The sequence below is a fragment of the Bombina bombina genome, chromosome 1 (assembly GCF_027579735.1).
Source record: "Bombina bombina isolate aBomBom1 chromosome 1, aBomBom1.pri, whole genome shotgun sequence".
Lineage (NCBI taxonomy): Eukaryota > Metazoa > Chordata > Amphibia > Anura > Bombinatoridae > Bombina > Bombina bombina.
In genome coordinates, this window is record NC_069499.1 from 1,023,997,432 (window position 1) to 1,024,014,955 (window position 17,524).

A 17,524-nucleotide genomic window follows, 5' to 3' on the forward strand; every position below is an offset into this window, starting at 1 on the left:
CGTTTCCATCTCAGACCTCTGCAGTTATGCATGCTCAGACCGTGGAACGGGGATTACGCGGGTCTGTCTCCGCGAATTCATTTGGATCAGATGACGAGATTCTCTTCCTTGGTGGTTGTCTCAAGATCATCTCTCCCAGGGAATCTGTTTTCGCAGACCTGTGGCCTTGCAGGATTTGGTATGCAGACCTAGTGGAGATGTCATCTCTTCCCTCCTTGGAAACTTCCTCTAAGAAAGGACCTTCTACTTCAAGGGCCCTTCCTTCATCCAAATCTAGTTTCTCTGAAGCTGACTGCTTGGAGATTGAACGCTTAATTTTATCTATGTGTGGTTTTTCAGATCAGGTCATTGAGACTATGATTCAGGCTTGCAAGCCTGTTACCAGAAAAATTTACCATAAGATTTGGCGTAAATATCTGTTTTGGTGCGATTCCAACGGCTACTCTTGGAGTAGAGTTCAGATTCCTAGGATTTTATCTTTTCTCCAAGAGGTTTTGGAGAAGGGGTTATGAGCAAGCTCCTTGAAAGGTCAAATTTCTGCCTTATGTATTTTGTTACATAAACGTCTGGCAGAGGTACCAGATGTTCAATCGTTCTGTCAGGCCTTGGTCAGAATCAGGCCTGTGTTCAAACCTGTTACTCCTCCCTGGAGTCTTAATCTTGTTCTTAAGGTTCTTCAGCAGGCTCCTTTTGAACCTATGCATTCCTTAGATATTAAGTTGTTATCTTGGAAGGTTTTTTTTTCTTTCTTGTAGCTATTTCTTCAGCTTGTAGAGTCTCTGAACTCTCGGCTTTACAGCATGAGTCTCCCTATCTTCTCTTTCACTCGGATAAGCTTGTTTTACATACTAAATTGGGTTTTCTTCCTAAAGTAGTTTCAGATCTGAACATTAATCAGGAGATTGTTGTTCCTTCTTTATGTCCTAATCCTTTTCATAAGGAACGTCTTTTGCACAACCTAGACGTGGTTCGTGCTCGGAAATTCTATTTACAGGCGACTAAGGATTTTCGTCAGTCTTCTGCTCTGTTTGCAGTTTTCTCTGGGAAACGCAAGGGGCAGAAAGCTACGGCTACTTCTCTTTCTTTGTGGCTGAAGAGTATAATTCGCTTCGCCTATGAAACTGCTGGACAGCAGCCTCCTGAGAAGGTTATGGCTCATTCTACGAGGGCTGTTTCCTCTTCCTGGGCATTCAAAAATGAAACTTCTGTAGAACAGATTTGCAAGGCTGCAACTTGGTCCTCTCTACATACTTTTTCAAAATTCTATAAGTTTGATACTTTTGCCTTGGCTGAGGCTTCCTTTGGGAGAAAGGTTCTTCAAGCAGCTGTGCCTTCTGTTTAGGTTCCCTGTCTTGTCCCTCCCTTATCATCTTTGTCCTCTAGCTTGGGTATTGATTCCCAATAGTAATTAGATGATCCATGGACTCATTGTGTCATTAGAAAGAAATCAGAATTTATGCTTACCTGATAAATTTATTTCTCGACACGATGAGTCCACGGCCCGCCCTGTTTTTGATGACAGGATATTTTTTGTTATGTTATAAACCTCAGGCACCTCTGCATCATGTTGCTTCCCTTTTCTCCTTTACTACGGTCGAATGACTGGGGTTGGATAGAAGGGAGGTGATATTTAACAGCTTTGCTGTGGTGCTCTTTGCCGCCTCCTGCTGGCCAGGAGGTGAATATCCCAATAGTAATTAGATGATCCGTGGATTTATCAGGTAAGCATAAATTTCGTTTTTTCAGAGGGTTTAACCATGTATCTGGAGCTCTGGTCCTCTACCTTCCCCGCAGCGGGGGTCAGCTTATTTTTAAGGAACTGCATGAGCCACGACCACAGTTCACAGTAAAAATAAATCAGGATCTTAAAGGGACAGTCTACTAAAATGTTGTATAAAAAGACAGATAATCATTTCTTTCTCCAACATAGGTGTGTCCGGTCCACGGCGTCATCCTTACTTGTGGGATATTCTCTTCCCCAACAGGAAATGGCAAAGAGCCCAGCAAAGCTGGTCACATGATCCCTCCTAGGCTCCGCCTACCCCAGTCATTCTCTTTGCCGTTGTACAGGCAACATCTCCACGGAGATGGCTTAGAGTTTTTTAGTGTTTAACTGTAGTTTTTCATTATTCAATCAAGAGTTTGTTATTTTCAAATAGTGCTGGTACGTACTATTTACTCAGAAACAGAAAAGAGATGAAGAATTCTGTTTGTATGAGGAAAATGATTTTAGCAACCGTAACTAAAATCCATGGCTGTTCCACACAGGACTGTTGAGAGCAATTAACTTCAGTTGGGGGAACAGTTTGCAGTCCCTTGCTGCTTGAGGTATGACACATTCTAACAAGACGATGTAATGCTGGAAGCTGTCATTTTCCCTATGGGATCCGGTAAGCCATGTTTATTACGATTGTAAATAAGGGCTTCACAAGGGCTTATTTAAACTGTAGACTTTTTCTGGGCTAAATCGATTGATTATTAACACATATTTAGCCTTGAGGAATCATTTTATCTGGGTATTTTGATATAATAATATCGGCAGGCACTGTTTTAGACACCTTATTCTTTAGGGGCTTTCCCAAAGCATAGGCAGAGTCTCATTTTCGCGCCGGTGTTGCGCACTTGTTTTTGAGAGGCATGGCATGCAGTCGCATGTGAGAGGAGCTCTGATACTTATAAAAGACTTCTGAAGGCGTCATTTGGTATCGTATTCCCCTTTGGGTTTGGTTGGGTCTCAGCAAAGCAGATACCAGGGACTGTAAAGGGGTTTAAAGCTTAAAACGGCTCCGGTTCCGTTATTTTAAGGGTTAAAGCTTCCAAAATTGGTGTGCAATATTTTCAAGGCTTTAAGACGCTGTGGTGAAAATTTGGTGAATTTTGAACAATTCCTTCATGTTTTTTCGCAATTGCAGTAATAAAGTGTGTTCAGTTTAAAATTTAAAGTGACAGTAACGGTTTTATTTTAAAACGTTTTTTGTGCTTTCTGATCAAGTTTATGCCTGTTTAACATGTCTGAACTACCAGATAGACTGTGTTCTGAATGTGGGGAAGCCAGAATTCCTATTCATTTAAATAAATGTGATTTATGTGATAATGACAATGATGCCCAAGATGATTCCTCAAGTGAGGGGAGTAAGCATGGTACTGCATCATTCCCTCCTTCGTCTACACGAGTCTTGCCCACTCAGGAGGCCCCTAGTACATCTAGCGCGCCAATACTCCTTACTATGCAACAATTAACGGCTGTAATGGATAATTCTGTCAAAAACATTTTAGCCAAAATTAACCCTTGTCAGCGTAAGCGTGGCTGCTCTGTTTTAGTTACTGAAGAGCATGACGACGCTGATATTAATATCTCTGAAGGGCCCCTAACCCAATCTGAGGGGGCCAGGGAGGTTTTGTCTGAGGGAGAAATTACTGATTTAGGGAACATTTCTCAGCAGGCTGAATCTGATGTGATTACATTTAAATTTAAATTGGAACATCTCCGCATTTTGCTTAAGGAGGTATTATCCACTCTGGATGATTGTGAAAATTTAGTCATCCCAGAGAAACTATGTAAAATGGACAAGTTCCTAGAGGTGCCGGGGCTCCCAGAAGCTTTTCCTATACCCAAGCGGGTGGCGGACATTGTTAATAAAGAATGGGAAAGGCCCGGTATTCCTTTCGTCCCTCCCCCCATATTTAAAAAATTGTTTCCTATGGTCGACCCCAGAAAGGACTTATGGCAGTCAGTCCCCAAGGTCGAGGGAGCGGTTTCTACTTTAAACAAACGCACCACTATTCCCATAGAGGATAGTTGTGCTTTCAAAGATCCTATGGATAAAAAATTAGAAGGTTTGCTTAAAAAGATGTTTGTTCAGCAGGGTTACCTTCTACAACCCATTTCATGCATTGTCCCTGTCACTACTGCCGCATATTTCTGGTTTGATGAACTGCTTAAGGTGCTCGATAGTGACTCTCCTCCTTATGAGGAGATTATGGACAGAATCAATGCTCTCAAATTGGCTAATTCTTTCACTCTAGACGCCTCTTTGCAATTGGCTAAGTTAGCGGCTAAGAACTCTGGGTTTGCTATTGTGGCGCGCAGAGCGCTTTGGTTGAAATCTTGGTCGGCTGATGCGTCTTCCAAGAACAAGCTACTAAACATTCCTTTCAAGGGGAAAACGCTGTTTGGTCCTGACTTGAAAGAGATTATCTCTGATATCACTGGGGGTAAGGGCCACGCCCTTCCTCAGGATCGGCCCTTCAAGGCAAAAAATAGACCTAATTTTCGTCCCTTTCGTAAAAACGGACCAGCCCAAGGTGCTACGTCCTCTAAGCAAGAGGGTAATACTTCTCAGGCCAAGCCAGCTTGGAGACCAATGCAAGGCTGGAACAAGGGAAAGCAGGCCAAGAAACCTGCCACTGCTACCAAGACAGCATGAAATATTGGCCCCCGATCCGGGACCGGATCTGGTGGGGGGCAGACTCTCTCTCTTCGCTCAGGCTTGGGCAAGAGATGTTCTGGATCCTTGGGCGCTAGAAATAGTCTCCCAGGGTTATCTTCTGGAATTCAAGGGACTTCCCCCAAGGGGGAGGTTCCACAGGTCGCAGTTGTCTTCAGACCACATAAAAAGACAGGCGTTCTTACATTGTGTAGAAGACCTGTTAAAAATGGGAGTGATTCATCCTGTTCCATTAAGAGAACAAGGGATGGGGTTCTACTCCAATCTGTTCATAGTTCCCAAAAAAGAGGGAACGTTCAGACCAATCCTAGATCTCAAGATCTTAAACAAATTTCTCAAGGTCCCATCGTTCAAGATGGAAACCATTCGAACTATCCTTCCTTCCATCCAGGAAGGTCAATTCATGACCACGGTGGATTTAAAGGATGCGTATCTACATATTCCTATCCACAAGGAACATCATCGGTTCCTAAGGTTTGCATTCCTGGACAAACATTACCAGTTCGTGGCGCTTCCTTTCGGATTAGCCACTGCTCCAAGGATTTTCACAAAGGTACTAGGGTCCCTTCTAGCGGTGCTAAGACCAAGGGGCATTGCAGTAGTACCTTACCTGGACGACATTCTGATTCAAGCGTCGTCCCTTCCTCAAGCAAAGGCTCACACGGACATTGTCCTGGCCTTTCTCAGATCTCACGGCTGGAAAGTGAACGTGGAAAAGAGTTCTCTATCCCCGTCAACAAGGGTTCCCTTCTTGGGAACAATTATAGACTCCTTAGAAATGAGGATCTTTCTAACAGAGGCCAGAAAAACAAAGCTTCTGGACTCTTGTCGGATACTTCATTCCGTTCCTCTTCCTTCCATAGCTCAGTGCATGGAAGTGATCGGGTTGATGGTGGCGGCGATGGACATAGTTCCTTTTGCGCGCATTCATCTAAGACCATTACAACTGTGCATGCTCAGTCAGTGGAATGGGGACTATACAGACTTGTCTCCGAAGATACAAGTAAATCAGAGAACCAGAGACTCACTCCGTTGGTGGCTGTCCCTGGACAATCTGTCTCAAGGGATGATGTTCCACAGACCAGAGTGGGTCATTGTCACGACCGACGCCAGTCTGATAGGCTGGGGCGCGGTCTGGGGATCCCTGAAAGCTCAGGGTCTTTGGTCTCGGGAAGAATCTCTTCTACCGATAAATATTCTGGAACTGAGAGCGATATTCAATGCTCTCCAGGCCTGGCCCCAGCTTGCGAGGACCAGGTTCATACGGTTTCAATCAGACAACATGACGACTGTTGCGTACATCAACCATCAGGGGGGAACAAGGAGTTCCCTAGCGATGGAAGAAGTAACCAAAATTATTCTTTGGGCGGAGTCTCACTCCTGCCACCTGTCTGCTATCCACATCCCAGGAGTGGAAAATTGGGAAGCGGATTTTCTGAGTCGGCAGACATTGCATCCGGGGGAGTGGGAACTCCATCCGGAAATCTTTGCCCAAGTCACTCACCTGTGGGGCATTCCAGACATGGATCTGATGGCCTCTCGTCAGAACTTCAAAGTTCCTTGCTACGGGGCCAGATCCAGGGATCCCAAGGCGGCTCTAGTGGATGCACTAGTAGCACCTTGGACCTTCAAACTAGCTTATGTGTTCCCGCCATTTCCTCTCATCCCCAGGCTGATAGCCAGGATCAAGCAGGAGAGGGCGTCGGTGATCTTGATAGCTCCTGCGTGGCCACGCAGGACTTGGTATGCAGATCTGGTGAATATGTCATCGGCTCCACCTTCGAAGCTACCTTTGAGACGAGACCTTCTTGTTCAGGGTCCGTTCGAACACCCGAATCTGGTTTCACTCCAGCTGACTGCTTGGAGATTGAACGCTTGATTTTATCGAAGCGAGGATTCTCAGATTCTGTTATCAATACTCTTGTTCAGGCCAGAAAGCCTGTGACTAGAAAGATTTACCATAAAATTTGGAAAAAATATATCTGTTGGTGTGAATCTAAAGGATTCCCTTGGGACAAGGTTAAGATTCCTAGGATTCTATCCTTCCTTCAAGAAGGATTGGAAAAAGGATTATCTGCAAGTTCCCTGAAGGGACAGATTTCTGCCTTGTCGGTATTACTTCACAAAAAGCTGGCAGCTGTGCCAGATGTTCAAGCCTTTGTTCAGGCTCTGGTTAGAATCAAGCCTGTTTACAAACCTTTGACTCCTCCTTGGAGTCTCAATTTAGTTCTTTCAGTTCTTCAGGGGGTTCCGTTTGAACCCTTACATTCCGTTGATATTAAGTTATTATCTTGGAAAGTTTTGTTTTTAGTTGCGATTTCTTCTGCTAGAAGAGTCTCAGAATTATCTGCTCTGCAGTGTTCTCCTCCTTATCTGGTGTTCCATGCAGATAAGGTGGTTTTACGTACTAAACCTGGTTTTCTTCCAAAAGTTGTTTCTAACAAAAACATTAACCAGGAGATTATCGTACCTTCTCTGTGTCCAAAACCAGTTTCAAAGAAGGAACGTTTGTTGCACAATTTGGATGTTGTTCGCGCTCTAAAATTCTATTTAGATGCTACAAAGGATTTTAGACAAACATCTTCCTTGTTTGTTGTTTATTCAGGTAAAAGGAGAGGTCAAAAAGCAACTTCTACCTCTCTCTCTTTTTGGATTAAAAGCATCATCAGATTGGCTTACGAGACTGCCGGACGGCAGCCTCCCGAAAGAATCACAGCTCATTCCACTAGGGCTGTGGCTTCCACATGGGCCTTCAAGAACGAGGCTTCTGTTGATCAGATATGTAGGGCAGCGACTTGGTCTTCACTGCACACTTTTACCAAATTTTACAAGTTTGATACTTTTGCTTCTTCTGAGGCTATTTTTGGGAGAAAGGTTTTGCAAGCCGTGGTGCCTTCCATTTAGGTGACCTGATTTGCTCCCTCCCTTCATCCGTGTCCTAAAGCTTTGGTATTGGTTCCCACAAGTAAGGATGACGCCGTGGACCGGACACACCTATGTTGGAGAAAACAGAATTTATGTTTACCTGATAAATTTCTTTCTCCAACGGTGTGTCGGGTCCACGGCCCGCCCTGGTTTTTTTAATCAGGTCTGATATTTTATTTTCTTTAACTACAGTCACCACGGTACCATATGGTTTCTCCTATGCAAATATTCCTCCTTAACGTCGGTCGAATGACTGGGGTAGGCGGAGCCTAGGAGGGATCATGTGACCAGCTTTGCTGGGCTCTTTGCCATTTCCTGTTGGGGAAGAGAATATCCCACAAGTAAGGATGACGCCGTGGACCGGACACACCGTTGGAGAAAGAAATTTATCAGGTAAACATAAATTCTGTTTTCTAATGACACGGTGAGTCCACGGATCATCATAATTACTATTGGGAATATCACTCCTGTCCTGCAGGAGGAGGCAAAGAGCACCACAGCAAAGCTGTTAAATACCACTCCACTTACCCACAACCCCCAGTCATTCTCTTTGCTTGTAGTGCAAGGAGGTGGTAGAGTTAGGTGCCTGATTTTTCTATCAAGAGTTTGTTATTTTTAAGCAAAGCACGCTTGCTTTGGTTACTTTTGGGATATAGCCGTAGTTCCATGTCAGTCTCTTCAGTAGAGCAAATAGTGACTTTTGAGCATTTTGGAACTTGAGGGGTATAATCCCCTCTGCACCTCCCATATAAGTTTATGCTGCCCCTGTTTGCTTGTAAAGTCTGAGTAGGATTACTCAGTCTTTTTGTTTCTTCCACAGGTCCTTGTAAGGAGTTTTTCCCTTTCTTACTTTGTGAGCCGCCCTGCTGCTGGGTGGATTATCTTTGAGGTAAGGGCTGTTTTTTATTTAAAAGAATTTTGGTACGTGGAAGGTTAATATTCCTGAGGGTTCAGGATTTATTTTCTGTATTGCATGGGGCATTGTGAAGAGTGGGATGCTAGACTTTTATTTGATTTATTTTTTTTGCTTGTGACATTTGGTTACTTTAGGCAGCTTTATTTCGGCTCTGCCTTTGTGTAAGTTTCTCCCGGCGGCGATGTTCCTATTAGGCTGTTATGTCGGCCAGAAGGTTGTATGGCGCCCACGATGGGCGGAGTTTTGGTATGGCGCGTAGTGTTCGCACTCTTTCGCTGCGGGTGTTTGTTATTTAGTGCAGCAGTGAGCGGTTTCTCTCTGTGTCCACTCCGGTCCTGCAGTTTTCTTTGGGAACGTCTGTGTGAGGTCCGGTTCATCTATCTGCGCAGTTTTTCTCTTGGTTACGCTTCTGATATCCTCTGGCTGGTAGGGGGGTTATTTTGCATCTCAGTTGTTAGCGTGCAGAGGTGCTTGTAGGGATCAGTGTTTTTTATTTTTATTATTAAAGTGATAGTATCGTTATTTAAAGAGACAGTAACGTTTTATATGTTTTAGAAAATTATTTTTTTTCTGTGTGACTAATATGGACCAAGAAGACTTGCAAGCTGCGACTTATGCCTAGATGCTAATGTGGAGCCTCCTATCCCTTTCTGTTACTCGTGTATAGAGAGGACTATGCAGTATAGGGATAGACTTTTTGATACAGAGCCTTCATTTTCTAGGGAGACTGTTGTTCAGGAGCCTTTTATTCCAGCTGTAACCCAGCTTTCTCCTCATTCATCCCAATCTCACTCCTCTTCACATGCAGTGCCCTGCGTTTCGTCTCAGGCTAGTTTTTTTTGCAGGATTAGTCTACTAACATATCCTCTGCTATATCTGAGGCATTGTCTGCTCTTCCTGTGTTCCTTCTCATAGGACTGAGGAAGAAGATATTTCAGTTGCGTCTGAGGGTGAAATTTCAGACTGATAGTGTGTCTCCTTTGACTAATTCTGAGGTGGTTTCTTTCAGATTTAAGTTGGGGCACCTCCGTTTGTTACTCAGGGAGGTTTTGGCTACTCTGGATGACTGATTCGACGGTCATAGTTACTCCCAAGAAGGCTAGTAAGTTTTTTGATGTTCCCTCCGTGGCGGAAGTTTTTCCTGTTCCGGATAGGGTTACAGAGATTATTTCTCGGGAATGGGAGAAGCCTGGAATTCCTTTTTCCCCTTCTCCTATTTTTAGGAAGATGTTTCCTATTGCGGATTCTATTAAGGAATCTTGGCAGACAGTCCCTAAGGTTGAGGGAGCTATTTCCACCTATTGAGGATAGTTGTTCTTTTAAGAATCCCATGGATAAGAAGTTGGAGGCTTTACTTAAGAGGATTTATGTTCACCAGGGGCTCCAATGGCAACCTGTTGTGTGTATTGCTATGCTTATCAGTGCGGCTGCATATTGGTTTGATGCATTGTCTGATTCTATTCTTCAGGAGACTTCTCTGGAGGAGATTCAGGATAGAATTAAGGCTTTAAAATTGGCCAATTCTTTTATTGCAGACGCTTCTTTGCAGGTCGTCAAGTTGGGAGCAAAGATTTCTGGCTTTGCTGTTTTGACTCGCAGGGCTTTATGGTTAAAGTCCTGGTCTGCGGGTGTATCATCCAAGTCTAAGCTTTTATCAATTCCTTACAAAGGGAAGACTTTGTTTGGGCCTGGTTTGGCTGAAATTATTTCTGATATTACTGGTGGGAAGGGACATTCTCTTCCTCAGGATAAGAGAAATAAGCAGAAAGGTTGTCGGAGTAATTTTCGTTCCTTTTGTAGCTTAGCTGGTAAGTCATCCTCTTCCTCCTCCAAGCCAGATCAATCCAGGCCTTCTTGGAGACATAATCAGTCCTGAAGCAAGGGGAAGCAATCTAAGAAGCCTACCGCTGACTCAGTCAGCATGAAGGGTCTGCCCCCAATCTGGGAATGGATCGCGTGGGGTGCAGGCTGTTTTTGTTCGCTCAAGCCTGGGAAAGGGATGTTCCAGATCCTTGGGTAGTAGATATTGTATCCCAGGGATACAAGCTGGAGTTGAAGACTTTTCCTCCCAGGGGCAGGATTCATCTCTCAAGGTTATCGGTAAATCATTTAAAAAAAGAGGCATTCTTAGAATTGAGAGCAGTCTTCAATGCTCTTCAACCCAGTTTATCAGTTTTCAGTCGGCTTACATCAATCATCAAGGGGGAACTCAGAGTTCTCTGGCAATGATGGAGGTAGCCAGGATTATTCTGTCTGTCTGCGATCCACATTCCAGGGGTGGACAATTGGGAAGCGGATTTTCTGAGCAGACAGTCTTTTCATCATGGATCTTATGGCATCTCGCCACAATGCCAAGCTTCCGAAGTATGGATTGAGGTCAAGGGATCCTCAAGCTGTTCTAATAGACGCTTTAGCAGTTCCTTGGAAGTTCAGTCTGGCATATGTGTTTCCTCTGTTTGCCCTTCTTACTCTGGTCATTGCTTGGATCAGACAGAGGTTGTCGGTGATTCTCATTGCGCTGGCTTGACCTTGCAGGATCTGGTATACAGACCTGGTAGAGATGTCATCGTCTCCACCATGGAGTCTTCCATTAAGGAAGGGCCTTCTACTTCAGGTGCCCTTCCTTCATCCAAATCTCGTTTCTCTGAAACTGACTGCTTGGAGATTGAACGCTTGATTCTTTCTAAGCGTGGTTTTTCTGAGTCTGTCATTGAGACTATGATTCAGGAGCGTAAGCCTGTGACTAGAAAGATTTATTACAAGATATGGCGTTAATATCTGTATTGGTGTGAATCTAAGATTCCACAAGGGTTGTTTCTTCTACCTGGGCTTTCAAAAATGGTTCTTCTGTAGATCAGATTTGCAAGGCTGCTACTTGCTCTTCTCTGAACACTTTTTCTAAATTTTACAAACTTTTTATTCAGCTGAGGCTGCTTTTGGGAGAAAGGTTCTTCAAGCAATGGTGCCTTCCGTTTAGGCTAACTGTCTTGTCCCTCCCTTATCATCTGTGTCCTCTAGCTTGGGTATTTATTCCCAATAGTAATTATGATGATCTGTGGACTCACCCTGTCATTAGAAAGAAAATTAAATTGATACTTACCTGATAAATTTTGTTTCTTTCTTGACACGGTTAGTCCACGGCCCTCCCTGTATTTTCAGACAGTTTATTTTTTTCATAAACCTCAGGCACCTATGCACCTTATATTACTTCCTTTCTCCTTTCCCTTTGGTCGAATGACTGGGGGTTGTGGGTAAGGGGAGTGGTATTTAAAGTGATTGTCAATTTTTACTGTTTTCAAAGTATTATTATATAGACAATCAGTATATTAACCATACCGCCACTATCATTTGTTCATAAAATGTGTAATATAATTTTAATTTACAATTCCAAATATCGTTGTTTGACTATACCTGCTCCTCCCACTCTCAGCTTCCTTATTATCTGCAATATTACGTATACAGCGGTCCCACCCGCTGTTTACGTATCAGCAATGCGCGCTCTTGTCTCAGTTAACCACTGCGCATGCGTCAAACCCCGATTCCGATGTCAATCAACATAGTATTCATTGAATCAGTACATTCAATGAATACTATCATTGTGAAGCGAAGCAAAGGATCTCATCCTCCAGCCCATAATACTGCTAACTAGTATTCAGATTTTGTAATAGAATACGGAGCCCTTTGAAAATTAAACTTACAGAGCGGTATTTTATTTCTACAATGAATGAACTCCGTCAAGTTTTCAATTGCGCATGCGCGAAATGTGAACGAGCTTTTGATAATCATCTTGGAAGAGGAGTCTAACGCAAGCGCAATAAGGACGCGTGACGACATCCAAAGGGGTTGGGTCCCCCTGTGGTTAAAGCCGTTATTGGTTCTGACGATCGTGCATGTAAATGACAACGAGTGATCGCAAATGCCGGGTGGAGGATTAGAATGACGGGTGCAAGCTAAAAAGATTAAAAATAACGGTATTTACGGATATTTAAATAATTTGATGAATGAAAGTCATGTTTTTTAAACCTCAATGTTACGCCGAACTTTAGAGAGGAAGCAGAGTTTACATTCACTTTAACAGCTTTGCTGTGGTGCTCTTTGCCTCCTCCTGCAGGCCAGGAGTGATATTCCCAATAGTAATTATGATGATCCGTGGACTCACCATGTCAAGAAAGAAACAAATTTATCAGGTAAGCATAAATTTCATTTTTATTACCAATTCCTCAGTTTTGCATAACCAACACTGTTACATTAATACACTTTTTACCTTTGTGGTTACCTTGTATCTAAGCCTCCACAGACTGCCCCCTTATCTCAGTGCTTTCCATCTAATACAATAGAGTCTCCACGGCTTCATTCATTACTTGTGGGAAATACAGAACCTGGCCACCAGGAGCAGGCAAAGACACCCCAGTCAAAGGCTTAAATATCTCCCCCACTCCCCTCAACCCCAAGTCATTCTTTGCCTTTCGTCACAGGAGGTTGGCAGGGATGTCAGAAGATTCGGAGTAGTCTCTTATGGAGGGTAGTACTCTTTAAGATGGGACTGGAGTTTTAAGTAATCCTCTCAGCCTCTCAGTGAGAGCATGGATGAAAGTTAGAGTCAGGGGATGCAGGGAGAGTCTTTCTGCGAAACCATCTCGACTCAGATTAACAGCTCCTTAAGCAATCAGCGTTGACAAGTTTTGCTGCCTGCTTTCTTCACTCAAGTCCATATCAGGAGCGATGCTACACACTGTCAAACTTGAGAGGCCGTGTTCCTGTTCCACGGCGTTGATTCTGGTAAGATCTTTTCATTTTTTATATATGTAATGATAACACAAGAAGACAGGGTCACAGTGTGACTCCTTTTATCTGCATAGAATCAAGGGTTAATATATCCAGAAGGTGATTATTGAACAGGGGGGGATGTATACATGATTACTTTGTGTTTTGCTACGACATGTGTGAGATGTGGCTCAGGCAATGTGGAACAGTCAGGCTTTTCCTCCTTGGATTAATGCGCAGCCTGTTTACTTTGCACGCTTTTTCTTGGCTGCAGGGGCGGTCCTTCACGGCACTCCTTGTGACCGGTTGTGGCTTCTTCCTTTTCCTGACCGTCGGTTGCAGGACATCAAAGCGAGTTTCTCTGTGGGCCTGGGTCATAGGGGGTGGTGAGTGCCCCGGCCATTGGAAGTATAAAGGTGCCATTTAATCTTTTTAAAGCCCATATTAAAGGCACAAGCTATGGAGGACTCTGATATGTTAGAGGGTACTCCCTCTTTACCTAAATCTAATACCTGTGTTTATTGTGAGGAGGTTTCGGTATACCCACCTGCTCAACTATGTTCTACATGCCTCAATAAAATAGTGTTATCTAAAAGAATTAAGATATTTAGTACCACTGCGCTGTCGTCCTCTGAGGGCTCTCTGTCCCGCGAGGTGCGTTCCCTACATTTATCTCAGATTACACATGCAGCTCCCCAGTGCACTTCTAATCCTCCTGCGGGAGGGGCCATGCTGCCGCCCGATTTTGCTGAGCAGTTGCAATTTTCAGTGCCCTTCAGTTCTGGCCTCTCTTGGGGCCTGCTATTCAAAAACTCACTGCTCAGGTGAAATGATCTAATACTTCTCTTCAGTATGGAGAGGTTCCTAAAACCCCCCCCCCCCACAAATTTTAGTTTTAAAGATGTTTATCTCACTATGCAGGGTTATTGATGTGAAGGAGAGACTCCTATATTAGAATATAAGATCGAATCATGCAAAATCTTTGGGGGGGGGGGGGGTTTACTCTTCATGCCGGCAAGCTTTTGAACATCAAGCCCTTGAATCGAGAGTTTTATCTGCGTTTCCAATCAGACAATTTACATTAATCATCAAGGGGGAACTCACAGTTCCCTGGCGATGAGCAAGGTTTTCCAAATTCTGGCTTGGGCGGAGAGCTATTCCTGTATCATTCTTACTCATCAGTAATCCTGATTGCTCCAGCTTGGCCTTGGAGGACTTTGTTTGCAGGACTGGTGCAGATGTCCATTTTTCCTCCTCGGCTTCTGCGTCACAACATTCTGTCTCAAGGTTTTTCATCCGGATCTAAAATCTCTAAACTTGATGGCTAAGAGATTGAACGCATCATTTTAAGGCAGAAAAGTTTTTCTGATTCTGTTTTTCTGATTATTTTTTTGCCTAAGGTGGTTATTTCTGACAATATTAATCGTGATTTTTTTTCTCCTTCTTTTTGTCTTAATCCAAAGAATTCTAAGGGGAGGCTTCTCCGTAATTTGGATATGGTCTGAGTTTTTAAGATCTACTTACAGGCTACTAAGGACTTTAAACAATCTTCTTGCATGTTTATTTATTTTCCTGGTACTCGAAAGTGTCAGAAGGCTACTGCTGTTTCATTAGCTCACTGGTTTTCAAACCTGTCCTCAGGCATCCATAACAGGACAGATTTTCAGGATTACCTCGGATTAAAGTAGGTAAATTAACCATGTTTACTAATCAGCTGATTATTTCACTGGGTGCTCTAGTTCAGATATCGTCAAAATATAGCCTTAGGAGGGGTTTGAAAACCAGTGCATTAGCCTCTTGTTTGAAGCTTTTAATTCATAAAGCTTATTTGATGGGAGGAGTTTTAAGGGCTCTTGGATTTTTGGGATCTTTGCCTCCTCCTAATGGCTAGGAGTTTAATTCCCAGGAGAAATGGATCGTGGACTCTCGCCGCCATAAAATAAATTAATTTATCATGCAAGCATAATTTCCCCCTCATTAAAACAGTTTTATGTAAAGCAGTGTTTTTCAACTCCAGTCTTCAAGGCACACCATTAGGCCAGATTTTATTTATATCTGAACTAGTTACAGGTATAAGAATCAGCTGATGAGAAACCATAGTTCAGATGAAAGTCTGTCCCATTGGTGTGCATTGAGGACTGGAGCTGAAAAACATTGCTCACAAATAATTTTGCAAGTCGGGTGATATATTGAACTAACCATGAGGTGGCAGATTAAAGGGACACTGAACCCAATTTTTTTCTTTTGTGATTCAGATAAGGCATGCAATTTTAAGCAACTTTCTAATTGACTCCTATTATCAAATTTTCTGTATTCTCTTGGTATCTTTATTTGAAATGCAAGAATGTAAGTTTAGATGCCGGCCCATTTTTGGTGAACAAACTGGGTTGTTCTTGCTGATTCGTGGATAAATTCACCCACCAATAAACAAGTGCTTTCCATGGTCTGAACCACAAAAATAGCTTAGATGCCTTCTTTTTCAAATAAAGAAAGCAAGAGAACGAAGAAAAATTGATAATGGGTGTAAATTAGAAACTTGCTTAAAATTGCATGCTCTATCTGAATCACGAAAGAAAAAAAAAAAATGGGTTCAGTGTCCCTTTAATACTTTGCAAAATTATAACATTTCCTTTTACTTCTAGATGGTACTTAAGCTATGCAAAGTTTAAATTAATTGCATAACTTGGTTTAATATGTGCAAAAAAACATTGAGAACAATTTAATTGAAGCCTAATATTGGCTTAAATTTAAGCCAGGTGGTCCTTAAAATCAGTCGGGTAGTACACCCATTTAATATGTCCAGGGGAGAACATTGATACTGCAATCAGTTTAAATTCACATGCCTAAATCTGCAAGTATGAAAGAGCCAAATTCCAGCACGTTTAAACTGTTTAAATTTATTATGAAGGCAAACCGGAAATTTATGACTTACAACTAATGGTCTACTAGAAATTTCTCACAGAATGGGACAGTGCCCACAGCGTTTGGGTGTGAAATCAAAACAGAAGTGTATTTAGACCTGGGACGTCTATTAAAAAATTGCATTACAAAATACAAATCTCAATTTGAAGTAAAACTAACCTCATTGTCCAACCTTGCTTGCCAGATAGGCCTGCATTGCAATACAAAACAAAAAATGTGTTGCAGACCACTCATTTGTCAGTGACTGATTTGATTAACATACAGTATATTGTATGAAGTTAACAAGCTTTATGTTGTTACAGTGACTGAGGAGAAAACATTGAAACGCAGTTTCCAGCAAATTCAAGAGGAAGATGATGATTATCCAGGTAGTTACTCTCCACGTGACCCCTCTACAGGACCGCTACTGGTGAGTCCACAAACCTTATTTAGGTCCTGAAATGGATTTCATTTTTTAGTTCTTTCGTTTTGATCTTAACACTGCTTAAATGGACATGGAACCCAAATGTCTTATTTCAAGAGTATACAGTTTTAAACAACTTTCCAATTTACTTCTATAATCAATTTTGCTTCATCCTTTTCTCCAACATAGGTGTGTCCGGTCCACGGCGTCATCCTTACTTGTGGGATATTCTCTTCCCCAACAGGAAATGGCAAAGAGCCCAGCAAAGCTGGTCACATGATCCCTCCTAGGCTCCGCCTACCCCAGTCATTCTCTTTGCCGTTGTACAGGCAACATCTCCACGGAGATGGCTTAGAGTTTTTTAGTGTTTAACTGTAGTTTTTATTATTCAATCAAGAGTTTGTTATTTTAAAATAGTGCTGGTATGTACTATTTACTCAGAAACAGAAAATAGATGAAGATTTCTGTTTGTATGAGGAAAATGATTTTAGCAACCGTTACTAAAATCCATGGCTGTTCCACACAGGACTGTTGAGAGGAATTAACTTCAGTTGGGGGAACAGTGAGCAGTCTCTTGCTGCTTGAGGTATGACACATTCTAACAAGACGATGTAATGCTGGAAGCTGTCATTTTCCCTATGGGATCCGGTAAGCCATGTTTATTAAGATAGTAAATAAGGGCTTCACAAGGGCTTATTAAGACTGTAGACTTTTTCTGGGCTAAATCGATTCATTATTAACACATATTTAGCCTTGAGGAATCATTTAATCTGGGTATTTTGATAAGATTATATCGGCAGGCACTGTTTTAGACACCTTATTCTTAGGGGCTTTCCCAAATCATAGGCAGAGCCTCATTTTCGCGCCGGTGTTGCGCACTTGTTTTTGAGAGGCATGACATGCAGTCGCATGTGTGAGGAGCTCTGATACATAGAAAAGACTTTCTGAAGGCGTCATTTGGTATCGTATTCCCCTTTGGGCTTGGTTGGGTCTCAGCAAAGCAGATACCAGGGACTGTAAAGGGGTTAAAGTTAAAAACGGCTCCGGTTCCGTTATTTTAAGGGTTAAAGCTTCCAAATTTGGTGTGCAATACTTTTAAGGCTTTAAGACACTGTGGTGAAATTTTGGTGAATTTTGAACAATTCC

General features: G+C 42.7%; 1 protein-coding gene across 2 annotated transcripts in view; it reads left to right on the forward strand.

Annotated features, from left to right (window-relative positions):
* Positions 1-17,524, forward strand: part of RPRD1B (regulation of nuclear pre-mRNA domain containing 1B) — a 461,056-nt gene that overhangs the window by 216,281 nt on the left and 227,251 nt on the right. For both annotated transcript variants that reach the window (XM_053718581.1, XM_053718505.1), the window contains exon 4: positions 16,278-16,384. In XM_053718581.1, the coding sequence (XP_053574556.1) occupies positions 16,278-16,384 (107 nt within the window). The remainder of the gene's footprint in view (positions 1-16,277; positions 16,385-17,524) is intronic.